This window comes from Oryctolagus cuniculus, chromosome 12 (assembly GCF_964237555.1).
Source record: "Oryctolagus cuniculus chromosome 12, mOryCun1.1, whole genome shotgun sequence".
NCBI classification, from domain to species: domain Eukaryota; kingdom Metazoa; phylum Chordata; class Mammalia; order Lagomorpha; family Leporidae; genus Oryctolagus; species Oryctolagus cuniculus.
In genome coordinates this window covers 20874935-20902526 of record NC_091443.1, presented here as the reverse complement: position 1 = coordinate 20902526, position 27592 = coordinate 20874935, and the positions used below count along the sequence as shown (strand labels likewise).

Sequence of the window (27592 nt, the reverse complement as noted above, 5' to 3'; positions counted from 1 at the left end):
TTTGTCCAGATCATGTTCCCTGTTCTAATAGACTTGTGTGATTTATTTGTCCTTTTTCTTGGCAGTTTTCAGTTGATAGTTTGTGTTGGTGATTGTTTTATCTTTCTCCATTTTGCTGCAGTATTGGTCTCTAGTGATAGCCAGCTATTTTGACAGTCTGTCAGTGAGATTTGAGTTCTTATGTATATAAGAACTGTATATAATTTACCTGTACTTTGAGTACTTGATCCAATAATAAGGGTTTGATTGTTAAAGAACCCATTCAAATGTTTGCTTTGTTTCCTGTTTCTTAATAAACTGTAAATTGATATTCTTTCTTCCAGATCCTGAATGACCAAAACAAAGCTTTAAAAGTGGAGGTTCAGAAGTTACAGACCATTATTTCTGAACAGGTAAGGCTTTTCAGACATTAAAAAGTAGAAATACCCACTATAAAACATAACTTGATTTCTTCTTAGTAATCAACTCACTTATAGGAAATTCTACTCAAGCTTAGTTGTGTCTTTTAATTGCATTTCTATTCCTCTTGTGTTCATCAAGTATCTAAATCAGGAAACTTTTTCTTATCTGAGATGAAGCTAATGCTAATCTGCTTGTAGGCACTTAAAAAAAAAAAGATAATAGAATGCATACAGAGGACCTCTTTAAGCCATTTTGGTACATTCGGCTCTCAGGGTAAAAGTCCTGCCCTCGCCTTTTAGAACTTCAATTTCTTCTTTTAGGCAGCAAGTTTTCTTAAAAAAGACAATGGACTTGAAATCTATTACGAGCACTGAAAAGCAGTGATGTTGATCAAATCGTCTACATTTCTGATACCGCACATCCCAGATCTTTCACACTGAGATGGTACTTAACATAATTTGTCAGATTTAAATGGGGAGGTTTATTGTATATAGCGCACATCTAATCCTTAATTCTTTCCCTTCATACTTATTTTTTCTGTCTTATCTCCAACCCATACCATCATCAGTCTTCTGTATTTATAGGAAGTCATCAAAACTACACCAGCTTCAAACAGGCTTGGCTCCATAAAATGGAGCCCAGCAGTGTCTGTTCTCTGGCTATTTCTGAGTCACCTGTGTTACACAGCTCTTCAACTTAGACTTTTACAAAGTATTCTAGATACTCTCGACGTTAGAATAAATGCTTGCATGTTTCAGTAACATTAAATTTTTGGCATATACTTTTTTTTTTTTAAGAATTATTTATTCATTTGAAAAAGTTAGAAACAGAGAGAGAGAGAGAGAGAGATTCCACCCACAGGTTCACTCCCCAAGAGCCACAACAGCCAGGGCTGGGCCAGGCTGAAGCCAGGAGCTTCTTCCAGTTCTCCCATGTCGGTGCAGGGGCCCAGACTTGGGCCATCTCAGATGCGCTGCTTTTCCAGGCCATTAGCAGGTAGCTGGATTGGGAGCAGAACAGCCAGGGCTCAAGCAGCACTCATATGAGGTAAAAAATTCTTTCCTCCACTTGCTCTTTTCTGCCATTGAAGCTCTCAGTTGTATTTTTTTATTTCATTGATTGATGATTTCATCTCCAAAATTTCTATTTTTTCTTTTTTTTTTTTTTAAAGATTTTATTTATTTGAGAGGTAGAGTTAGAGAGAGATGGCCAGACAGAGAGAAAGGTCTTCTATCTGCTGATTTACTCCCCAAATGGCTATAATGGCCAGAACTGGGCTGATAAGAAGCCAAGAGCCAGGATTTTCTTTGGGTCTCCCACACGGGCACAAGGGCCCAAGCACTTGGGCCGTCTTCCACTGATTTCTTAGGCCATAGCAGGGAGCTGGATCGAAAGAGGAGCAGCTGGAACATGGACAGTGCCCATATGAAGTGCCGGTGCTGCAGGCGGAGGCTTAGTCCACTATGCCACAGCACCAGCCCCTATTTTTTCTTCTTAACGAGTTCTGTCTCCTTAGTAATATTTTCATTCATGTCACTCTGATTTCCTTATTTCCTTAATCTATGTGTATTTTCTTGCATCTCATTGAGTTTCCTTACAATCGTTTTGAATTCTATATCTGTCATTTCATAGCTTTCCTTCAGTTCAGGATCTAATTCTGGAGGAATATTGTGTTCTTTTGGAGGCGTCTTGCTACCTTGCTTCTTCATGTCTCCAGTGTCCCTATGTTGACGTCTGCCCATCTGGTGTATTGGTCATTTCCTCTTTATGGACTAGATTTTATTGTAAGAGTTTATGGTTTACCCGGAATGCAGTTTCTCTTGGTTTGTTGCTTTAGCTTTGGTTCTAAGTGAGCCCAGGAGTGTGTAGTCTCTGAGTGATTTCTTTTGTCTTGATCGGTGTCGGCTGTGTCCATAAGTGACACAGTGGTCTGGTCTGCTTCCGTCCGTAGGGACAGAAGTGTGGCTAGGAGAGGAATAAGGGTTTCTTTGGCCGTGCACCTTTGTTCACAGAGAGTCCCATTCAGTCTCCCTGGCAAATATGGTGGCCAGGACCTTGTTCTTGGTGCTGAGGGAACAAGGGTACTGCTCTCTTGTCCCACTGGCAAGCCTGAGTGGTGCTGGGGCTCATGGCATTGATTGCTGTGGCTCTAGGACTGTGTGATACAGATGGACCCTTCCTCAGCTCCTGCTAGGAGACTCCAACGTGCTGTGACTTCTGATACCCACAGCCATAGTTGTAGGGCTAGTTGATGTGAACTGGTCCCTGTTCCAATCATACAGTGTGACTGTAAGATACACAGAAGATTTTATTCTGAAGGTGTGAGTTTAGGGAGGTGGAATGTAGTTAGATTCTTCCATATGTCCACCGGGTAGATTCTAGTGGCGCTGAGAAGTTTATGATGAATTGTTCCAGTCCTGGTGCTGCATGATACAGTGGGGTCATTACCCAGACCTCCCAGGGTGGGAGCAGATTGTTTAAGAGGCTGCTTTTATTGTAAGCCCCCAGAAGCTGGGGTGAGTTCTCCTTGCTCACATAGGGTACATGAGCAAAGTTCTGGGGCTAATGCCCCAAAACTCCCACAGTTGCAAAATGTGGGGGGTCTGTTCTTTGCCTCATAGGTCACTTGACTGACTGTGATGTGGCAGGAGAATAGAGATGTGCAGTGGGAGTTTCTCTGCAGAGCGTGTGGTGCCTGCGGGAGTGCGGGAGGGGGAGGAGGCACGGGAGCCTCCCTGCTACAAGCCTGGCAGGTGCTCAGACCCCAGTCAGCGCTCCAGGCTTGAGTCAAATAAGCGGGAGACTGGAATTCCTTCTCAGCTAAAACTGCGGGCCTGGGGTGCGTGGCAGTTTCTTCCTACTTTGATAGTTTTATATTGGAGGCTCACAGCTGGCAGTGGGCTGTGCCACGTGACTGGTTGTACCAGTGTCTGTCTTAGTCCTCTTGTCCCATGGAGCCTTCATTGTTTTTTTTTTCACTTCACCGAAAATTTCCAGCAGTCAGACACCTGGAAACATAGCTCTTCTTTTATTCTTTTCATATCCCAGAGAAGCTTAAGTTAGTGTGGCCATACATACCCTCTTCAGCCAACTTGGACCTGCTTCATAGGATTTTTTTTTTTATTTAAAAGATTTTTATTTATTTAAGAGGTAGAGGTACAGACAGGGAGAGACGGAGAGGTCTTCCATCCACTGGTTCACTTAACAAATGGCTGCAACGGCTGGAGATGAGCTGATCCAAAGCCAGGAGCCAGGTGCTTCTCCTGGTCTCCCATGGGGTGCAGGGCCCAAGCACTTGGGCCATCCTCCACTGCCTTCCAGGGCCACAGCAGAGAGCTGGACTGGAAGAGGAGCAACCGGGATAGAACCGGTGCCCTGACCGGCACTAGAACCCAGGGTCCCGGCGCCGCAGGCTATTGAGCTGTGGCACCGGCTGTTGTGAACATTTGAGTATGAACCAGTGAATAGGAGTTCTGTCTCCCAAGTAAATAAATCAAACAAACAAACAAAAACATTTGAGTTAGTAAAAAAGTAGTGTTAACTCTTTTTCTGAGATAGCATTCATCAAAAATAAAGATGGACAAAAACCCAGGTTCATGAAGCATTTTAAACTTACTATGTGATTTGTTTTCATAGTATAAATCTGATTTTATTTTTGACAATTCTGTCTCCTTTCTGATGGTAAGATACTTTTTTTTTTCCCATTGGAAGTTCTTCCTATGCTCCCCTGCCTTCCTTATGAATTCTAGAAGGAAGGAAAAAAAATTAGGCTATTTTGATATTTGAGATGACTGAAACTGAGGAGCTGACCTTAGGGATTCAGGAGAAGAGATTTTAGAATTATGTAAGAAGTCTGCTGTGGCCTGGGAGTGCAGTGGAGGATGGCCCAAGTGCTTGGGCCCTGCACCCCATGGGAGACCAGGATAAGTACCTGGCTCCTGCCTTCAGATCAGCGCGGTGCGCTGGCCGCAGCACGCTGGCCGTGGCGGCCATTGGAGGGTGAACCAATGGCAAAAGGAAGACCTTTCTCTGTCTCTCTCTCACTATCCACTCTGCCTGTCAAAAAAAAAAAAAAAAAGAATTATGTAAGAAGTAGAATCTTAGGCCTTCTGTTTGCCAGTGGAAGAACTGATTTGTGAAAAATGTTTGTAATAATAAGAATGGGAAAAAATTAAGAAATGAACAAGATTAGAAGAGTGGGTTCAGGGGATAAGGGGTTGGCAAAAGAGAATGTTCCTTAAGGCAAAAACCTCCAGACTCCTTTTGTCAGTGTGCAACTGCTTGAATGCTGCGGTAAACTGCTTGTGGACACAGTAAGTTCTAGCAGTGTGGACTTGGGATATACAGGAGGAGGCTGAGAGACATGGCAAAGGAGAGTCAGCTTCCATTTCATGTTTTAATGCTTTAAAAAGAGAATGTGTTTGTGTTTTTTTCCAGTTTGTGATCAGTTTTAAAGCATTCTCTATCTTGGTCTGAATGGTGGTTATGTAACATCTGTGTATACCTTGAGCTGCAAACAGGATTTGGGCACATGCCTATGTAAATGTCATACCTTATAGAAAATAAATAACTGCCTCTTTTCTTACTTGTGAGACCGGAAAGCCTTGAAATTACTGTATGTGAAGGACTGGATTAATGTAAACTGATACATATTCTCTTTAACCACAAGTTATAGTTTGTAATGATTCAAAAATTATTCAGAGGGGAGTAGGAGACACAGAGAAGTTGGTAGTTGGGATGCCCATGTTCCGTGTCTAAGTACTTTGAATCCACTTCTGATGAAGCATTTCCTAACATGCACCCTGGGAGGCTCAGGTGCTTGGATCTGCTACTCTCCTGGAGATCTAGATTGCAATCAGAACTTCTCACTTTGGCCTGTCCAGCCTTAGCTGTTGGGAGCATTTTGGGGAGTGACTTTGTGGATAAAAGATCTCTTTCTTTTCTTTCTTTTCCTTTTTTTTTTTTTTTTTTTTTTGCCTTTCAAGTGGAATGAAAATAAAACATTCAAAAATTTTCTGTTAAACATTATTCATGTTGGGGCCGGTGCTTTGGCATAGTGGTTAAACCCCTGCCTACAATGCTGGCATCCCATATGGGCACCAGTTTGAGTCCTGGCTGTTCCACTTCTGATCTAGCTCTCTGCTATGGTTTGGGAAAGCAGTAGAATATGGCCCAAGTGCTTGGGTTCCTGCACCCGCGTGGGAAGCCCAGAAGAAGCTCCTGGCTCCTGGCTTTAGATCAACACAGCTCTGGCTATTGTGGCCATTTGGGGAGTGAACCAGCAGATGGAAAACCTCTATCTCTCTTTGCCTCTGTGTGACTCTCTTTCAGATAAATAAATCTTTAAAAATAGATTTTCTTAAGCTAGTTTTACTTTATGGAAATTTGATAAAATTAAACTTTTTTTTATGTTGTTTTTCATTTTAGCCTAGTAAAGATGTTGTGGAACAAATGGAAAAATGGTAAGGTTTTAGACTTTCTTTTACTGTTTGGATAATTGATTTGTCAAATCTGAAATAAAAAATTATTAACTACATTAATATGTATTCTTAAAATTCTCTTTATACTTTGTAATGGAAGAAAATGTGTGCTATTAATGACCTGGGGTGACAGTACGGTTTATGATTGTCCTATGTGGCAGTGCTTCGCTTGCTTAGGCTATCGTATAACAAGCATCATTGGAACACATTTTAATAGTGGTAAGGAAGTACCCTCAGATCAAAATCCATGATCCTCAGAAGCCATGCCAGAAGTAAAAGTTGATAAGGGGTGATAGGCAAAGGTATTTCTCCTTGAAGATACTTAAAAATGATTAAGGGAGAGAGAGGAAGAGAAGGAAATGTGGTTATCTTCTTAGAACTGTTCTTACGAAATACATGAAATCTGTTCTCTTTTTATTAATAAAAATAAAAGAAATATTTCCCTTGGAAAATAATTTACACATGTGTTTTAAATTTACAATTTTCAGCATTCAAGAAAAAGATGAGAAGTTAAAGACTGTAGAAGAATTACTTGAAACTGGACTTATTCAGGTGGCCACTAAAGAGGAGGAACTGAATGTAAAGCATTTTTGAGATTTGTTTTCTTTGAACATGAAAGGGTTTCATTGTGATTTGTATGAGGTTTTTCCTATAGTTTTTGAACTCAGTTACTCACATTTTAATAGATTTATTTACTGTCTTTTTTCATTATTTTAAAGATTTTTTAAAAAAAGATATATATACATATACAAATATGTGGTTGATTGTAGCATTTACTAGTTTAATGAGGTGTAGTTACTGTTACAGTCTGCAGTACGTTTTCCCACTTGCATCCATGTCCAAATTACCACCTAATGATAACTAGTGGATATCATGGATTCATTAAATGATGTTGGAAGCCAGAGGAAAAAAGAACCTGCAATTCTCTTTTATTGTCATTAGCCATAACTAAGTTGATTAAGATATGTTTGCTGGGAGAAGTAAGATGTTTTTGAATTTAGGGAGAGTCAGGTAGTATACTATGTGTTTTTGTGATTTTGGAATATAAGTAAAAATACTTGTGGGGAATAATTGAATTAGTAATTCATTTGGGTATCTATAGGAAATACAGAATTACAGAACAAGTGGAACTTTTGGGTCTTGAGAAAGGAAAAGTAGCAGCTTAGAAGAAGTGAGAAGCGGGTCTATTTTGAGGTTTCCTAGCTTTCCAGAAAATAAAATGTGTTGTGCTTATGTCTTTGAAAAAGGCAATAAGAACAGAGCATTCATCTCTCACGAAAGAAGTGCAAGACCTAAAGGCTAAGCAAAATGATCAGGTAATGTGCATGGGAGATCCTACAACTGTTCTCTTTTAAACAGTGAACATATCTATTACATAAAAACACACCAAGTCCAAGGGTTGGCGCCGTGGCTCACTAGGTTAATCCTCTGCCTGCGGCGCCGGCATTCCATGTGGGTGCCGGTTCTAGTCCCGGTTGCTCTTCTTCCAGTCCAGCTCTCTGCTGTGGCCCGGGAGGGCAGTGGAGGGTGGCCCAAGTGCTTGGGCCCTTGCACCCACATGGGAAACTGGGAAGAAGCACCTGGCTCCTGGCTCCGGATCGGTGCAGTGGTGGCCATTTGGGGGGTGAATTAACAGAAGGAATACCTTTCTTTCTGTCTCTCTCTCACACTGTCTGTAAGTCTACCTGTCAAAAAAACAAAACAAAAAACAAAAACAAACAAACAAAAAAAACCAAGTCTTTTCATCTGTTCTTCCTTTTTCCAGGTAAAATTTGTTGATTAGGGCTTTTATCTATCAATGACTAGTGATTTGATTATCAGTAATAGAGACTTCACCAGGCATGTGTAGAGTAGTCTAGAAAGGTAGTGGTAATTGTTTCTAATAGTTAAAGAGGCTGCCTGAAATCAGGCAGTTTTTTCATTTTTCTCTCATCTAGATAATTCTATTAATTCTTTTGGCCTACATTTATAAGTAGTCTTACAGTTTCTTATTTTCACAATGGTTATTGTCTTCATTAAAGGAATCTACAAAGAATGAATTTGAGTTTACTTTTCTTACTTCGATTTTGACAGTGGAAAATTTAAGGATACTATACTTTTCTATTTCTGACTCATTTATATTTTGATCATATGACTAAATGAGGATATCTTGATGTTTCCAGGTTTCTTTTGCAACTCTTGTTGAAGAACTTAAGAAAGTGTAAGTGATAATAATATTATTAAACTGGTCTTTTCTTTTGGTTCCCTTTTTTTTTACTGATTATGAATTAATTTTATTGCGTAATTGGGACAGCCAATGTATATTAGTTTGTTACACTAGAATTTCTCATCGATGGAATAGGAAACTTGGCTGTAATCACCTAAGTATTTTAAAAAAAAATAAAAATCTATTTTTGGGGGGCAGCTGTTTGATGTGGCAGTTAAGCTGCTTGGTGGGGGACACCACATTTTATTTTGGAGTTCCTGTGTGGGAATCCTAGCTCTACTTCTGATTATGGCTTCCACCACAGGAAGGACTGTCCACTGCTTCCTGCTAGTGCAAACCCTGGGGAGCAACAGTGGTGACTCACATGGTTGGAGCCCTGGACTGAATTCTTGGCTCCTGGCTGTGGCTCCGTGGCTATTGAGGACATTCAAAGAATGAGCTCATAGTAGGAGCACTGTCCGTCTCTGTCTCTCTGCTTCTCAAATAATAAAATTAAAAAAAAATCCTTTTCTGTAATTGATTCCATTTTTTATGAAATCAGTTAATTTTCTCTAAAGTTTGCTGCCATAATTGTTTAAAAGTTTTGTCATAGCTTTCAGAGCCCTGGAAGCCAGTATTGTTGGATGGAACTTACTGTCCTGTGATCTTTGGGGTACAAATTTTACTTACTCTGTGTGCTTTTGAAGCACATCACCAACTTCTTGGGTGCGTAGGCTTTAGCCTACTGGTAGTTGTTGATTCTCATTTAGGAGGAACTTTAGTATTTTTTTTCCCCTTTCTGTGCAAAGATAGGTTGTGGGGGATAGCATTGTATTGCAGCAGGTAAAAGCTGCCTCCTGCAATGTATTCAGCATCCCACATGGGCGCTGGTTCATGTCTGGCTGCTCCACTTCTGATCCAGCTCCTTGCTAATGGCCTGGGAAAAACAGAAGATGGCCCATGTGCTTGTGCTCCTGCTACCTACAGGGGAGACCTGGAAGCAGCTCTTGGCTCTTGGCTTTGGTCTGGTGTGGCCCTGGCTGTTGCAGCCATTTGGAGAGTGAACCAGCGGTTAGAAGATCTCTTCTCACCATCGCTCCTTCTCTCTCTGTAACTCTTACTTTCAGATAAGGAAATAAAATCTTAAAAAAAAGGGGGCCCATGTTAAGGCATAGTGGGCTAGTCTTCTGCTTGCGGTGCTGACATTCCATATGGGCGCCAGTTCATGTCTAGGCTGCTTCTCTTCCCGTCCAGCTCTCTGCTGTAGCCTGGGAAAGCAGTGGAAGATGGCCCAAGTGCTTGGGCCCCTGTACCCACATGGGAGACCTGGTAGGAGCTCCTGGCTCCTGGCTTTGGATTGGCTCAGCTCTGGCCATTGAAGCCATTTGGGGAGTGAACCAGCAGATGGAAGCATTTTCTCTCTGTTTTTCCCTGTCTGTGTCTGTAACTCTGCCTCTCAAATAAATAAGTAAAAAAAATTTTTTTAAAAAAAAGATATGTTGCCATTTTACTTAAAATGGGAAGGGGTTGGAGAGCCTTTAGCTTATTATTATGTGTGCTGTTTTTATGTCTTAGTTGGTGGGTCTTGGTGATCTCTATTGGGTCTTGGTGACCTGTATTCAAATGAATACTGTATTTCTTCATTTAGGATTCATGAAAAAGATGGAAAGATCAAGTCTGTGGAAGAGCTTCTGGAAGCTGAACTTCTCAAAGTGGCTAATAAGGAAAAAATTGTTCAGGTATTGGGAGAGAAAGAACTGTATATTCCACTTTTTGTCTATCAATTTTAGTTAATCTCATTTAATTTCATGTGTTTGTCTGTGCATTGCATCTTACGTGAACTCCGTGTCTCCATTGTCCAATCCTGTCTGCTTTGTCATTGTCAAGGATTTGACACAGGAGATAGAGGCTCTGAAGGAAGAAATAGGAAGTGTCCAGCTTGGAAAGGCTCAGCAGGTAACAATCCCGGAGCCACAGCATGGCAGACTTACTGGTTACGTGTTGTGTACGAGTGTTTCTAATTACTCAGAAAATTGTTGTTAGTAGTATGCTGTAAGCATATTGGGTTATGTACTGTTTATTTTATTTATTTTTTACCTGATTTGAGTTGATGTTCTTGATATTTACATTCACTTATCCTTAAACATTGCAAACTTTGAAGGTTCTGCCCCAGAAAAGTATCTCTATTAATGTTGTATTTTATTACTCTGCCAACTTTTGAAACACAACACTTGGTAATTTTTTTTTTAAAACTGTGAACCAAATGATGTTTCTTATATTGCTTAACCTCTGCCTGTTGAACAAAGAACAGGTTTTGTTGAGAGATTTCAGAGGTAGAAATAATAACTAAAAATAGATGCGTTTTGGTGAATTTAATCTGATATGGTAAAAAATGATGTGATTACATGTAAGAGATGATTCATCCATCGGATTAATTCAACAATATTTAACTTCCTCCTCCTTGTCAAAACACTGTGCTAAGGCCGGCGCCGCGGCTCAACAGGCTAATCCTCCACCTAGCGGCACTGGCATACCAGGTTCTGTCCCGGTTGCTCCTCTTTCAGGCCAGCTCTCTGCTATGGCCTGGGAGTGCAGTGGAGGATGGCCCAAGTGCTTGGGCCCTGCACCCCGTGGGAGACCAGGAGAAGCACCTGGCTCCTGGCTTTGGATCAGTGTGGTGTGCCGGCCACGGCGGCCATTGGAGGATGAACCAACCTTTCTCTCTGTCTCTCTCTCTCACTGTCCACTCTGCCTGTCAAAAAAAAAAAAAAAAAAAAAACAACAACAAAAAAACAAAACACTGTGCTAGTGATTAGAGATGATGTGTGAATGAAACGAGGCCTGATGAGAAGATCACACTGCTCTAATGTAGATGCGGAAAGGCTTCTCCTGAGAAATTTGAAATCGAAGTCAAGGTCTGCAGGGGCTATGGGAAGAGAGTTGGAGAGAAGAGGCAGTGACTGTGTGTGATTAAGAAAAATGAAATGAAAGGTAGATGGTATAGTATAGGAACAGAGTGGAGAGGAGCTCTGGTGTGGTAGGGCGACATGTAGGGGAGTGACTTAATATTCTGATTTTCACAGCTGTAGAAATGTCACATTATTTAGACTTATTCATTACCAACTTCCTTGTCTTGTCACCACTTATATTTTTAGTTTGTGACTTCTTCTGTCATTGGAGTCAAGAGAAGATGAAATCAAAACACATCTCATTTTGGCACAAAAATTTTTCCTAGAGTCTTTGTAATTTGAAATGTATTTGTTGTGAACATCTTTATCATAAAGGTTAGTAAGATAAATTGAATGGATTATGAATTGCTTTATTTTTCTATTTTTTGTATTTCAGTTATCTCTCACTTCTCAAATTCAGGAGCCTCAGAACTTGTAAGTATTCTTTTTCTCATACGTCCCCCCCCCCCAGCTTTAAAGATTTATTTATTTATTTATTTGAAAAGCAGAGTTTCAGAGAGGCAGAGAGAGAGAGAGAGAGAGAGAGAGAGAGAGAGAGAGGTCTTTCACCCTCTGGTTCACTCCCCAAAATGGCCACAGTGGCTGGAGCTGGGCCGATTTGGAGCCTGGAGCCTGGAGCTTCTTCCAGGTCTCCCACATGGGTGGAGGGGCCCAAGGACTTGGGCCATCTTCCACTGCTGTCCCAGGCCATAGCAGAGAGCTGGATTGGAAGAGGACCAGCCAGGACTCGAAGCAGTGCCCATATGGGATACCAGCACTGCAGGTGGCAGCTTGACCCATTATGCCTCAGCTCTGGCACCTCTCATTCCCTTTAATATCTCTTCCACAGGTTAAACACTAATATAATGAAAATCATGGTTTCTGTTTGATTTCAAGTAATATTTTTAGAAAATACCAAATTGTCTCAAAAGGCTTAAGTTTTTCATTATGCTTGAACATTATCAGTTTTCTGGTGGGAAGGAGAAAGGCTGAGAAATCTTTATATGTATGTGTGTGTGTATATATAAATATATATATATAAATTCAGTATACCTTTTTTAAATTAAAAAATATTTTTAAAGATTTTATTTATTTACTTGAGAGATAAATTTACAGACAGTGAGAGGGAGAGTTAGAGAAAGGTCTTCTGTCTGCTGGTTTACTCTCCAGATCACCACGGTGACTAGTGCTGAGCCATTCCAAAGCCAGGAGTTTCTTCTGGGTGTCCCACGTGAGTGCAGGGACCCAAGTGCTTGTGCCATCTTCTACTACTTTCCCAGGCCATAGCAGAGCGCTGGATTGGAAGAGGAGCAGCCAGGACTAGAACTGGCGCCCATATGGGATGCTGGCTCTGCAGGTGTAGAATAAAACTCACTGTGCCAAGGTGCCGGCCCTGGGGAATCTTAATTTTCGTGATTTATAATCTGAAATGACCTTAAACTGAGATGTTTCTCTTTACCTGTGTTAATAGTTATATGAAACTGGATATATATTTCCTACCAAATCCAGTCAGAAGGAGCTGTCTGAAGTTGCTGATATTGACTTCAGCAGGCTGATATAGGGTTGCAGTAGAACAATCTTAATGTTTTCCATTTCCAGATCCTCAGTGATAGAACAGTTTTTGTTAGTTACCCTAGAATGATTTTCTTTGAGCATTCATACTTCCCAGTTTGATTATGTTTTCAAAATTTTATGTACCTTTATAATAAAATTTTTTTGAAGATTTTATTTATTTGAGAAGTAGAGTTACAGATAGTGAGAAGGACACACAGAGAGAGAGGTCTTCCCTCCACTGGTTTACTCCCCAGATAGCCGCAACGGCTGGAGCTGTGCCGATCCGAAGCCAGGAGCCAGGTCCCTCTTCCCAGTTTCCCACAAGGGTGCAGGGGCCCAAACACCTGGGCCATCCTCCACTGCTCTCCCAGGCCACAGGAGAGAGCTGGATTGGAAGAAGGGCAGCTGGGACTAGAACTGGCACCCATATGGGATGCCGACGCTACAGGTGGAGGATTAACCTACTGTGCTATGGCGCCGCCCCTGTAATAAAATGTTTTTTAGTTTATTTTAATTAGTTTGGGCTCTGAGTAATACTCCAGTATTTTTGTTTTTAATGGTCAATGTTGCTTTTTATGGTTGTATAGCATTTTCATTTATTGTTTTTAATTTTTGTCAGATTAAAAGGAAAGGAGGAACAAATGAATACCATGAAGGCTATTTTAGAAGAGAAGGAGAAAGACCTTGCTGATAGAGGAAAATGGTTACAGGTGAGGAGGTAAAAATAAAAGTTAAAAAAAAACCCTCCTTTATGCTTGAATATCAATTAAATTCACGTCTACTCTTTTTAAGGATCTTCAAGAAGAAAATGAATCTTTAAAAGCTCATATTCAGAAGGTAACACAGCATAACTTGAAAGAGGTATAGTTGAAACAATTACCAACATACTACAAAAAGAATTAGAAATCCCTTATCTCATTTACTAGAAAGTCAATAAGTTCATATGTTTTGAGTTTCTTCGCCAGAGAAACTATCTTGTAGCATAGTTTTGGTATTGCTGGTAAACATAAGTTAACTTGTATACCTGTCAAGTCACATACTTCATTAACTGATTTGTCAAGCTTAAGTGTATTTCTTTGTCATTACTTTTTCAAGTGATCTCTTAAACTCATCCTTGACTGTTTTATTGTATTAAGGTAATCCTTTAAGAAATAAATATTAAACTTAATAAAGAATACCTTTTGATTTTATTTTATAAATGGCTCCATCTTAAATTTACATGTATTGTGTTTTTACTTTGTTGGTAACTATGTATTATTTTTTTTTTCATCAATATTATTGTTTAAAATGTCAATTTGTTTCCTAGGCACGTTCTGCATCACAGTTAGAAGAGCTTGAGACTGTGTAAGTGTATTTTAGCTGGCATTTTGAAGAACTTATCACTGGTTTCCAGAATGGCTTAAATGTTGTGATGGGTTTCTTTTTCTTTTCTTTTTTTTTTTTAAGAAGGCTTTTATTTAATGAATACAAATTTCATATGTACAGTTTTTAGAAATATAGTGGTTCTTCCCCCCCATTTCTGCTCTCCCACCCCCACTCCCATCGCACCTCCTACTCCCATCCTACCTCCTACTCCCTCTCCTATCCCATTCTTCATTAAGGTTCATTTTTAATTAACTTTATATACAGAGGACAAACTGTATACTAAGTAAAGATTTCAACAGTTTGCACATACAAACATCAGGTATAAAGTACAGATTGAGAGCAAGTTTTACAGTTAATTCTCATAGTACAACTCCTTAAGGACAGAGGTCCTACATGGGGAGTAAGAACACAGCGACTCTTGTTGTTGATTTAACAATTAACACTCTATTTTTTACGTCAGTGACCACCCAAGGCTCTTGACGTGAGCTGCCATGGCTATGGAAGCCTTTTGAGTCCACAAACTTCATCGGTATTTAGACAGGGCCATATGCAAAGTGGAAGTTCTCCTCCCTTCAGAGAAAAGTACATCCTTCTTTGATGGCCCCTTCTTTCCATTAGGGTCTCACTCACAGAGATCCTTCATGCAGAACATTTTTTTGCCACTATGTCTTGTCTTCCCGTGCCTGACATACTCTCAAGGGCTTTTCAGCCATATCCGAATGCTTTAGGGGCTGATTCTGAGGTCAGAAGGGTATATAGACCTTATCTTTTTTGCCCCTAAAGAATTAAATTTAAAGACATTTTCTTTGATGTAAAGTTCATCAGTTACAGTGATTTCTGTTTTTCAAGAAGTGTCCATTTGAAACTGTGCCTTTTCAAGTAAAATATTGAAGACAGTTACTAAATCATTTTTATGGAAACAAAGGAGACAATTTTATTCTTGGCACCAGGATTGCTAGTTTATGTAAGCAGTGTTTATCGCTTAGCTATTGTGTAACTGTCAAAGTACTTCTCTCTCATCTGCCACTAAGAACCTTAGAGGCTTGTTTGTGGTCTCCTTTTAGTATGTTTATAGGTCATAGAACTACATAATTTTAGTTTCATGTGTCTGCCTTACATTTTCCTTGCCCTTTGTTTTCTTTTTTAAATTAGTAGACTATTTTGGAGGGAGCAGTTATAAGTTTACAGAGAAACTTGAGCGATGTATCCGAGTACTCCCATGTACCTGCCCTCCTACCCACTCCAGCCTTGATTTTCTCTGTTACTGACATCCTGCCTTACTGCGCTACATTTGTTAACATTGACAAACCAGTAGCAGCAATACATGATGATGTATCTGTCATTGTAGAGTCACACAAAATAATGTCACTGCCTAAAAAGCTGTGCTGTAGTCATTCATACCTCCCTTCCTTCCTTTGACCCATACCTTCCAGTCCCTGGCAACCATTGATCTCACCTTCTCTGTAGTTTCACCTTGTCCAGAGGGTCAGAGTTGGGCTCATACAGTGTGTAGCCTTTTCAGATTGGCTTCTTTGACTTAGTGACATGTATTTATGATTGTCCCTTTTCATTGTGCAGTCTCCCTCTCATGTACAGTGCTTTGTCATTTTTTTATATGCACCTGTAAGCTTCTTAACATTCTTTCTAGATTAAGGTAGAATAAAAATAGTGTTTAAATTAGCAAATACTTGAGAGTGTATGATGTGAACTCTGGTATTAGGGATATTGAAAAGGATAAGATAGATTCCTGCCCTGAAAAAACAGTTAAAGAGATAATTTTAATAGTGTCAAGTTTTATACTAGAAGTCTGTTGCTTAGGATTTCAAGGGCATTTAAGACTCATATGGGCTTGACAGATTGATTTATATTTAGGTTGAGTAAAGGAGAACCAGATTAAATTATATGTAGCATCACTTTAGCACACAAGTTAGACATATTGTAATTTCCAGGGCTACTGAATTATAGCTAAGATTGTTGGGACCAAAAACTGATTTTTAAAAAAAATACATTTTAGGGACAGAGAGTGAGATGTGTATACACACACACACACACACACAGATCTTCCCTCCCTCCCCTTGTCTGCTGATTCACTCCCCAATTGCCTACAGCTAGAACTGGACCAGGCCGAAGGTAGAAACTGGAAACCCCATCAAGGTCTCCATTGTGGGTGGCAGGACCCAACTACATGAGCTATCAACTGCTGGCTTGGTCAGGGTGCACATTAAGAGGGAGCAGGGACTGGAACTCAGCCAGTCAGTCTTATATGGGAACAGCTAAGGCAAATGCCCACCCCTCATTCATTTTAGGTAATATGTTGAGGAAATAACAGTTTTGCTCTTGGCGTTTGTTCTATTAGAGTTTCTTCTTAGATAAGGCCATATTTGTTTAACAAATGTTTTATCTAAAATGAACCATAGCAATTTAGAAGGTCTTTAACTTTGAGTGGAATGATCCTGGATATACTGTCTTTTAAAACAAAGTATAAGTTGGTGCAATGTGGAGAAAAGGAACTGAAGGCATTGTTTCTGCCATCTTTTTGCTTAGGGGTAATGGTAATGTTGGACTATGGTTTTTCTTTTCTTATGTACATTAGTAAATATAAAGTCTTTGAAAAATTCTAGGTTGAAAGAAAAAGAAAATGAAATGAAGAAAGTAGAAACTACACTAAAAGAAAGGGAGAGTGATCTTTCTAGCAAAACAAAGCTATTACAGGTGAATATGTTTACTAAAAATTAGTATTATGTGAATTATTGCCTTTGCATGTTTTTTTTAAAGTTTTAAGTGCTACAAAAGGAAATAAAATACAGAGCGCATCTCCCTCTGACCCAGATACTAGATCTCATTCCTGGGAAATAACTACTGTCAATTGCTGGTATATCTTTGTAGAAAGAATTCATGGATAAAATGTGTACACATGTTTAGACTTTGTTATTTTTAAAAACATACTGTAATTATACACGTTTGTGTTTTGTTTCCTCCCAAATTCACAGTGTTTTGAGATCTTTCCCTGTAAACACGTATCTGCCTCTAACTTTTACTAGCTTTGTGGCATTGTGTCATTCTATCATTTATGCAGTAGTCATTTATATAACAATATAGTTTATGGTTATTTAGGATTATTTAGGATTGATTTTCCTGTCACAAAAATGTTACAGTAAATGTTTTTGTGCATATATTTTGACTACTTTTTCTAGAATATCTGTATTATACAATCCTATAAATGAACTCATAAAGTGAATTCTGGGTCAAAAGAGTGCATATAGGTGTTTTTATTTTTATTTTTTTTAAAGAATTGAATAATGTAGCTTTGACAATCAGTATCTTCTCCCCTTCATGTAGCTGGTATTCAAAGTACTTAGAGAATATTGAGTTGAGATAGCAGATTTGTGGATACCTTTATTGTTATGGATTGGCTGTTCCTGCTCACTTTTCATACTCCAGGGATTCTGTTGTATTTTCTCTTACTCCTAAGCAGGTTAATTTATTAGTTGTTTATTTTTTGGAAGACAAACAGGATGGTGTAAGTGTCCCAAGTGGCATCTTAATGCCTGTTCCAAATGCCTGTCCAGGTCCATAGGCGATTAGATAATACTTGTGCTCCAGAAGTGCTCTTACTATTTACACGCTCACCAACAGAGAGCCATTTCCCTTCTTCTGCTTCAGTGCTGACAAAGATGTAAACATTTGATGTTATGCCTGAAGTGATGGTAGGGGATTTTGTTATATGAAATGTTTATTTTCATATACTTGCAAAGCAGACAAAGTGGGCAGAGAGAGAGATCTGTCGATTGAGCTTCCTTCTACTGGTTAACTTTCCAGATGCCCACAACAGCCAGGCGGGGCTAGACCAGAAATCGAGAACCTGGAACTCCATCTAGGTCTCCCATGTGGATGGCAGGGACCCAATTTTTTGAGTCATCACCATCTGTGAGGGTTGTTATAATTTGCATTTTACTGTGAGAGGACCTATACAACTCTTCCTGTGTTTAAGCCATTTATATAATTTTTTTATTTTTTCCTTATTCATTTATAAGATCCTTTTTATATAATAAGAGAAATTAACTTTTATGTGAGGTGATTTATTTTCCCCAGTTTTACTTTTAACTTCATTTTTGTTTTTTCTCTTCATTTGGAAGTGTTAAACTTATATACTCAAGTAAATATAATTTACTGAATTTAAAGTCTTGTGAAGAAAGATCTCTCACTCTGATCATAAATTTTTTACATGCTTTCTTCTCATGTTGACAGTTTCTTTTTATTTAGACATTTTATTCATGTAATTTATTTCAGTGAGTTATGTAAATAATATTTTAAGCTGTTTTAAGAAAGGGCTAGCCATATTACTAAACAATCCATCATTGCTGCAGTGGTTCTTTCTAGGGAACATCTTTGATGGTCCCAGCTGGGGAAGAGGGTTCTACTGCATCTGGTAGGTGGAGACCATGGATGTTGCTAATGTCCTACAGTGCTATGATAGAACAACTCCTCACAACAAAGAAACAACCAGCCCCAAATGCAGCAGACATTGAAGTTGAGAACCCTTGCTGTACTGAATTGAAACATTACCATATACTAAATTCTTGCAGGTGTTTGCATTCTATTTTATGTTGTTGAAACACACCTATTCCCAGGCTAGTACTAAATATAATTAGTATATTTGCACGATTAATGTAGGGCCTTATCTACTTTTTTTTTAAGATTTTATTTATTTATTTTAGAGATAGAGTTACACACAGTGAGAGGAAAAGACAGAGAGAAAGGTCTTCCTTCTGCTGGTTCACTCCCCAGATGGCCACTCTGGCCAATCTGAAGCCAGGAGCCAGGAGCTTTTTCCAGGTCTCTCACACAGGTGCAGGGGCCCAAGCACTTGGGCCATCTTCTACTATTTTTCCAGGCCATAGCAGAGTGCTGAATCTGAAAAGTAGCAGCCAGGACTAGAACTGGAGCCCATATGGAATGCTGGTGCCACAGGCAGAGGATTAACCTACTGTGCCACAGCACTGGCCCTGCCTTATCTACTTTTTAAAATTGTATTTTGAAATTTTCCTTGTTTGTATATGTTCAGTAGTTTTTATGGAAACTAAAAATCTGTCTAGGTATTCATGTTCAATTTTTGTTTACATAGGAGGTACAAGATGAAAACAAATTGTTGAAGTCCCAAATTGAGCAGCTTAAACAACAGAACTACCAGCAGGTAAGGTACTACTGGATGTCTTGCCTTTTATTTATGTAATGCAAAATTATTTAACCAGTTTCTGTTAATGCCACTTTTGCATTCTCATTGAGAATAAGGTGTGATATTTTATTCATGTATTTCACAATTTTCCTATAAAACAGAACAATTTGCTATGCCATATTCAAGATAAAATGATCTATAATTTTGGGCAGACATTTGGCCTGGTAGTTATGAGGCCTGCTGTGCTGCCCATGTCCCACATTTGAGTATATACCTTTTTTTTTTTTTTTTAAGATTTATTTACTGAAAAGGTAGAGTCACAGAGAGAAGGGGAGAGACACAGAAAGAGAGAGATCTTCCATCTGCTGGTTCATTCCCCAGATAGCTGCAACAGTGGATCTGGGCCACGTTAAATCTGGGATCTTGGAACTTCATCCTGGTCTCCCAATGGGTGGCAAAAGCCCAAGTACTTGAGCCATTAACTGATGCCTTCCCAGGTTCAATAGCAGGAATTTGGATTGGCACTGGAGTAGCTGGTACTTGAACTGGCACTCTGATGTGGAATGCCAACATTGTAGTCAGTGGTTTAACCTGCTGTATCACATATCTGACCCTGGTACTTGATTTTGATACCCAGCTCCAGCTTTTGACTGCAGCTTCCTGCTAAAGGCAACTCTGGGAGGCCGTGGTGATGGCTCAAGTATTGACTTCTGGCCAAGACCTGGATTGAATTGGTGGCTCACTGCTTTGGCCTATTATGGACATTTGGAAAGTAAACCAGTACATGGAAGTGTTTCTGTCTTTCTCTTTTATTTTTTTATTTTTTATTTTTTGACAGGCAGAGTGGACAGTGAGAGAGAGAGAGAGACAGAGAGAAAGGTCTTCCTTTGCTGTTGGTTCACCTTCCAATGGCTGCCGCGGCCAGCATGCTGCGGCCAGCGTGCTGCGGCTGGCGCACCGCGCTGATTCAAAGGCAGGAGCCAGGTGCTTCTCCTGGTCTCCCATGGGGTGCAGGGCCCGAGCACTTGGGCCATCCTCCACCGCACTCCCGGGCCACAGCAGAGAGCTGGCTTGGAAGAGGGGCAACCAGGACAGAATCCGGCGCCCCGACCGGGACTAGAACCTGGTGTGCTGGCGCCGCAAGGTGGAGGATTAGCTATTGAGCCGCGGCACCGGCCCTGTGTTTCTGTCTCTCTAAAAAAAACCTGTAATTTCTAAAACATACAGCAATAATATTACTATCCATATTCTAGCTCTGTTTTATATGTATATGTTTTCTGATTATCTAGAATATTTTTCTTAGCAAGTCAATTAAAATCGTAATGTTGTCAGTTTAGATGTATGTGTATACCCCATTTTCCTTCTGTTTAAACAAAACAGCAGTAGTTGGAGGGGAACTAACAAATGTTTAGTATTAAAGGCAATACTCTACCACTATTTAAAATAACCTTTTCACAGTGTAATTCTACAAGGTAAAAATCAAAAGAAATGTGTGTGTGTGTTCAAAATAAATGTATGTGTGTTTTAAGATATGTTACCGAAAATTTCCTTCAAATTACTTGATGAGTGTATACAATAGACTAGAAAGTAATGGGGCCGGCGCCATGGCTCACTTGTTTAATCCTCTGCTTTCGGTGGCGCCGGCATCCCATATGGGTGCAGGGTTCTAGTCCCAGTTGCTCCTCTTCAGTCCAGCTTTCTGCTGTGGCCCAGGAGGGCAGTGGAGGATGGTCTAGGTGCTTGGGCCTTGTACCTGCATGGGAGAGCAGGAAAAAGCACCTAGCTCCTGGCTTTGGGTCGGCGTAGTGCCAGCTGTAGCGGCCATTTTGTGGGGTGAACCAACGAAAGGAAGACCTTTCTCTCTGTCTCTCTCTATCTCACTGTCTATATCTCTACCTGTCCAAAAAAAAAAAAAAAAAGTATCTAAAGGGCCAGAAGAATTCAAATCCTTATTGACAAGAGGCTTAGTGATTAGTTTGGGAGATTGTAGTCAGCAAGGAATAAATACCATATGTGAATGCCATGTACTTTAACATATTATATAAAATAACCTTTTTGTTAGATGTGAAGATATTAACTTTCCTAGTTTTTCTTTGGATTTCATTTATGCTTTTATTTTTTGGAAGCTCAAACTTTTTATGTAATCAAATATGAACTGTAGAATATAAAAACTTAAGATATCTCAGTACTTTGCACAAAGAAATTGGTAAATGCTTATTAACTAGTTTATGTAATGACAAGATTGGATTTAGCAGTCAGTGCAGTTTATAAATTTGTACATATTTTTACTGAAATCACTTGATTAAAGACAAGGTGATAGTACATATGGAATGTAAGGTATTTTTACTTTCGGTGTTGTTTTAGTTTATATCTAATAATTTAATTGTTTAAGTCTTCTAGAAAGCTTTGTTTTGAAATAATGTTTAATTTTTTTAATAGACATCTTCTTTTCCCCCTCATGAAGAACTATTAAAAGTGTAAGTAATACACTTGATTCACAGTTTGGAAAGTAGCTGTTTTTATGTTCTACAGCAGTTTTCAGATAAACACGTGAATGTAACTGCAAATAGTTAAATATAATTTTTACACTTTTGTTTGAGTACTTGAACTACAGGTCACTGGAGCTTAATTATTCCTTTGGCTGACTAATTCACCTTGTTGTAATAGTTGAGTTTGAGTATTGTTGAACAAGATTCTTGGTCTTGCTTTTTTTCCTCAGTCAGCCAGCAAACACTGAATCCAATTCTCCCTTGCTTTGAGCTCTTTCCTCACTCACCTTCAGTTATGCTGCTTGTTCTCCTGAGTCTTCTTTCTTGGGGATGTCATTGTGGAATTGAGTGATGCAAATGTTGGTTTAACTTCTGCATTTCTAAGAAGACTCAAACTCTATATGGTTGCTGTTTTAAGGAGAACTTTTTTTTTTAACTGAAAAATATTTTTCTTGCTGGCTTGTAGTTTCTTTATGAAAGTATATTTGATTAAGATCATTTCAGATAAGTTGTAGTATATTTCAAGATATTAAATGTCCACCAAGAATGTTAATAGGTAATGAAAGTAATCTGAATGTTCTTCTCCGTGGGCTTACCTACAAAGCTGATTGTTTACCATGTTAGAATTAGTAAGTATTAAATTAAGTCTTGAATTTGATTACGTGAAGCAAGAGTTAGCAAACATTTTCTGTAAAGGGATTAATAGTAAATATTTTATGTTTTGTGGGCCATGTAGATCTGTTTCTTTTTATTTAAAATAATCCTTTAAGTACATAAAAACTGTGCTTACTTTGAGCATCATACACGACACACTTTTGGCTGGGCTCACTGCCATAGTTTGCTAACTCTTTATTCTTTAGAAGTAGCTGTTTTGTGATTAACTTTCCACCCAAAGTATTCTCAGCTTTAACAGAATTGCATTATGGATCCTTGCCATGAAGTTTGTGTCTGGGAAATAACTAACTCATTAGACAGGACCAGAAAACAACTCAATCCTACAATGTGTGAGAATGGCAAAAGGACACCTAATCAGATTAATATTGTACTTTTGCTTTGGGTTAGCCACATGAAGTCATAACTTGTTTCGTTCTTTTCTGAAGAAAAAGTATGCACACATGCATACACATAGTAATTAAGTGATTTTCTACATCAGTTTTCACTGCTATGAAAACAGCTACTGCTGTGACCCAGCTGAAAAGAGAAGTAACTACAGCTACACAGATTCTCATTCATGAACTTTCTTAGGGCATGGGATTTCTCATTAGCACAAACCTCAGCATGTCAAGCAAATCTTATTTTAAAAATAATTTCTGAAAGTAAGAATTCACGAGATGGGCTTTCTATGGTAATCAGCTAGTAGCTAAGCTGTTAAGTTAGTTCATTTTTTTCAAAGCATCATCTACCTGTTGGTTACTTGTAGTGACAAATGTTGATAGCAGGGGTAATAAACTGCATTACTTTTTCCCTAAACTCTTGCTGTATGTGTTAATGTTCTGGCTTAGAATTTCGGAAAGAGAAAAAGAAATAACTGAGCTCCAGAACGAGTTAAAATCTTTGAAGGACGCTGTTGAACACCAGAGGAAGAAAAACAACGTAAGCAGATCTTGGTCACAATCAGGCTTTCTTTTTATTACTCCTCCCTTGGAGTACAGCTCAGGAATCATTCTTTAAATCTTTTACTTTAGATTTCTGAATCTTTGTGTAGCCTTTGGAGGGGGAGGACATTACTAATTATTTTATTGGAGAGTAGATTTTAAAAAGTAAGTAAACAGATTAATTTTTACACCTAAATATTTTAAAATTGATGTTAATATTATACCTTTTCTTTTTAATAAAAATGCAGCTGAGTTTTTGTTAAATTTTAATTTTAGAAAAGTAATTCTTTCAACCTAGTATTTAAAATCAAAGGTAATTCCTCTTACTTAGATTGGGCTAGCCATTTTTGTAGTCTAAAAGTAATGTCAGTATCCAGATCAAATATTTTTTGAAGTCTTCTGGAACCTCTCTTTTTCAGCTGAGGAGAAGTTCAAATTTTAACAATTAAATATGTTAAAATATGAATATATTTATATAAATGTGGGAAGAAATAGTACTTTAAGAAATTGAAGTCCTGCTATTCTTACCGAATACCGACAAATAGCAAATTTAACTGAATTCTTTACATTCTTTCTAACTAGAGGTAATGCCTATCCTAAACATTCTTACCACAGAGAGAATTTTTATACACAGAAAGTATGATTGCTAATACTTGAGCAAAACTAAAATGTTACTGAAGTCTGAGGGAGTATTGACAGTAAATGGGAATATGTTTTATAATATCAGTTAAAATTTTCAAAGTTTGTATTAAATTTTAACAACTTGTTGTTTTCCTGCACCTCTGAGTTTGTCAAAATTAGGTACATGCGTTGCCCTTTGTATGTTGGGTAACATCACTAACAGCATTGCCAGCCATAAAACTTGAGGTGAACCTGCTGAAAAACTGCTAACATCTTACCTGTGTTTCATTATCGGTATTCTGAGAGGAGGGCGTGGTAACGCCTGTCTAGTGCAGCAGCGGCGCCGGAGGCATTGCAGCGTGAGGAAAGAGCCAGGACACTGGAGCCAGCAGATCGCGGCGCTCGTCTGTTCTGGGTCTCCACCTCTTTGGCTGTGTATACTTGGCCAGATTTCTTAACTGACTTGAGCTATGGTTTCCCATTGGTAAAATACAAATACTTCACTGAGTTGTTGTAAGGATTAATGAGAATTTGTGGTACTTCAAGTGCAGTGTTTGGCACATAATTAAGCATACAATATGGCGATTATTGGTTTTTTTATTTTTGCTTTTTATGTGTAGATTTCTAATAGTGAAGAAAGACTGAACTATAGTAGATTGTCTTTATTTTGGCCAATGAAATGCCATTAAAAATCTAGGTCTTTCAGAGTCCAGTTTTCAGTGGCCTTTGTTTCTTCTCCGAGAACATGTTTGCTAGCTCCCTAGCCTCCCCCTTTGCCTCGTCAGCTCATTGATGTGATTCCTATCGGGTTGCTTTGTGGCATACACATTTGACCATGCCAAGGTAGACACAGAAGACAGTGAGCTACTACTGTGTCGTTTGCAGGTAGATAAGAAATGTGCTACTTTTTTTTAAAACATAGAGGAAAAATGGTGTGCTGCAGTGGAATGTCCCCCGAGTGATGCTGGCCTTGTTTTAAAATCGAATGAAAGCTTTTTCCAATGTTTGTGTATTTGCTCTGTCTTCAGTCCTCCAACGTTCAGTGTACCTGAAATCACATTTATAATCTTGGTTTGTGTGTTTACTTTTGAATGCTTTCTTCTCTGTCACATGTGCAAAGTAATTATTTTAAAAGCTAGCATATTTGGTGTGTACTAAAACATGGAAATGGGCACCTTTATTTTCTCATTCAAACTTCTAAACATTGCTTTTTATTTTTTTGCTAATATACATATTTTCCCATTGAAATAATTTTGCAGTAACCAGCATTTAAATGCAGTGCAAAATACTGATGAAGTAAAAAGCAAAAATCTTTCAATAATGGATAAACTGAAATCATTCTTTCTAAAAATGATTAGGAACTTCGGGAGAAAAACTGGGAAGCAATGGAAGCATTGGCCTCAACTGAAAAAATGCTGCAGGACAAAGTGCACAAGACTTCCAAGGTTGTAATGCTGCCTCCTAGAAGCAATCCATTGAACAGAGAAAATCTGCAGCTTGTCTTAAAATCAGACTAAAGCATTTAATTTTACTGCAATTTAAATATAAAGTTTCCTTATCATCCGCATTTATCATCTCTGTCATCTCTGCTTTTTTTCATCTACTCCCTGAAGCTTTAGTAGAAGGCATGCTGATTTGTTGTGATTACTACTTGTTTGAGCTTTGGTGAGCACTACTTGAAGCTGAAGAGTTGCAGAAGACCTGGGATATCCGTGCAGTCCCTTGTCAGACAGAAGTGTACCCGTTGTTGTTGGATAGGAGACTGGGAGTGACAGCCCTGAGTCAAAGAAATCTAGCTGAGTTAACAGCGTGTTTGAGTATCTAAGATGAAATTATGCACAGTGAACTAGGTTTTTTGGGAGCATGTCAAGAAGAGCCAGACAACATGGAAAAATGAGGAACGTCTTAAGAAATACAGGAAAGGGGTCAGTTCTGGGAGTGCTGCTGGTGATGGTTCCCTAGAGGAGATAGACAAACTAGATTCTGAAGCAACTGAATAGTGGATGTTGTATGTCTTGTGTAGTATTAGTATCAAGGGGAAATACTCCTGATCAGAGTGTGTAAAGTACTTTTGAAACACATGATTCTGTCTGAATTTGAATGTGCCAACTCAGTCAAGTATTCTACAAATTCCCAGCAAGAATACATGTGGAAAAGGGGTACTGAATTTTGCAGATGAGTTAATGAAGGCACCTGCATGGCTGAGTTCAGCATTCTAAAAAGTTATTTTGTCTGCTGAGGTGATCTAGTGCATTTTGAATACAGGTCTTAATGATGTTTGTATGTAGGACTTCCAAAGTGAATATAATTTTAGAAACTTTATGGAGTGTATGTTTGTAGTTATATTTCCTTTAGTTTAGTGAATTTGTGTGCATTTATGTACCTGTTCACCTTGCTGTAATTTTCAATAACACGTAAGTTCATAGGTTTGATTCAACTGATAGGCATTGAGACTAGGGAAATTTAGGCCAGACAGTAGAGAAATCTAGGTCAAGTAGGATGTTGTTTAATTTCAAATAGTTGCAACTGTGCAGTCATTTTTATCATAACAATGGTTATGGAATGGTTTCTGGTTGTTTCTATAGCTGTTTTTAATTGTTATGAGCTACCATTACAGTTTTGTTTTATTATTGAGACTGTGTATCTTGGAAGTGCTAGCCACGTCATTCCTGCAAGAAATTGTTTGCCACCTACTATTGCCATTCTTGCATGTTATGTTTCCAAAAGAAAGTTTAGGTTTATGTGCCTGAAGGTATCTTACACAGGTAACGATCTACATATATTAGAATTCATAGTATTTAGATGTCAGCAGAATTTAGATAACCCTTAGTATAGGTATAAAATTATGTGATTGACCCAGTGCCATGAATTGTACTGAAGAGGGAACTATATAAAAAACCTTTAGTGGTTTTTGTTTGCTTGTTCGTTTCTTTGTTTAGCTTTGAAAGACTATCACAGAGAGAGAGAGAGAGAGAGAGAGAGAGAGAGAATATGATCTTCCAACTGATGGTTCATTTCCCATAAGACAACAACAGCCAGGTCTGGGCCAGGCCAAAGCCAGGAGTCAGGAACTCTGTCCTGGTGTCCCAAATAGGTGGCAGGGGCCAAAGCACTTGGGCCATCTTCCACTGCCTTCCCAGGGATTATGGCCTATTGGGTTAAGGCACTTCTTGCAATGCTACCATCCTATATTGGTTTGAGTCCTGGCTGCTCTGCTTTTGACAGTTAATGTTTTAGATGCTGGGAATAAGTAATTATTTTTATAACAGAGGATACTCTTGAGTGTCTACTATAAATGATAGGTTTACTTTAAAGATATTTTAATTGTATTTATAGATGTTAAGAATGATAATAATACCAGGTCTTTCCCAGGGGTTAAAATGGAGTGGGAATTGCTATCTGCATACAGACTGTCCTGTCAAACCATAGCCTGTGAGCTAAAATTGTACAGAGCAGAGGTAATTTCTTACCTCCGTGGCTCTTGATTACTAGTTACTTCTTTTAGATTCTTTTTCCCCTGGGAAGTTTTCAAAAATCTTCTGTTTCACAGTATCTGTTTTCCCCACTGATTCCCTTTAAAGGTTGCTCTAGCACCATTCTGGTCAGATAATAAGAAATACCTCTTCATTATCTCTGAAGTAACACTTAATTATTTGCCCTGAATTAACATACCTCATTTCATGCAGTTAAGTGTATTTCTGAAATTTAGTGGACATTATTGAATTATTGAAAATACTCCATCAAGACACCTATTTAAAAAATAGTGCCACTAATATA

The 27592-nt window shown here is 38.7% G+C and overlaps 1 protein-coding gene across 50 annotated transcripts in view; it reads left to right on the top strand.

Moving 5' to 3' along the window:
• Window positions 1–27592, top strand: part of KTN1 (kinectin 1) — a 121867-nt gene that overhangs the window by 72010 nt on the left and 22265 nt on the right. For 15 of the 50 annotated variants that reach the window (XR_011380695.1, XM_051822910.2, XM_070053625.1 and 12 more), the window contains 16 exons: window positions 324–392; window positions 5830–5864; window positions 6371–6461; window positions 7130–7198; window positions 8045–8082; window positions 9716–9806; window positions 9955–10023; window positions 11413–11450; window positions 13189–13279; window positions 13362–13430; window positions 13876–13913; window positions 16556–16646; window positions 19060–19128; window positions 21550–21587; window positions 23102–23192; window positions 25174–25260. Coding sequence is in view for 49 of the 50 variants with exons in the window: in XM_051822910.2 (XP_051678870.2) it covers window positions 324–392; window positions 5830–5864; window positions 6371–6461; window positions 7130–7198; window positions 8045–8082; window positions 9716–9806; window positions 9955–10023; window positions 11413–11450; window positions 13189–13279; window positions 13362–13430; window positions 13876–13913; window positions 16556–16646; window positions 19060–19128; window positions 21550–21587; window positions 23102–23192; window positions 25174–25260 (1074 nt within the window). In the remaining variant the exon portion in view is untranslated. The remainder of the gene's footprint in view (window positions 1–323; window positions 393–5829; window positions 5865–6370; window positions 6462–7129; window positions 7199–8044; window positions 8083–9715; window positions 9807–9954; window positions 10024–11412; window positions 11451–13188; window positions 13280–13361; window positions 13431–13875; window positions 13914–16555; window positions 16647–19059; window positions 19129–21549; window positions 21588–23101; window positions 23193–25173; window positions 25261–27592) is intronic. The other 35 variants (XM_070053635.1, XM_070053631.1, XM_070053621.1 and 32 more) reach the window with 6 other exon arrangements.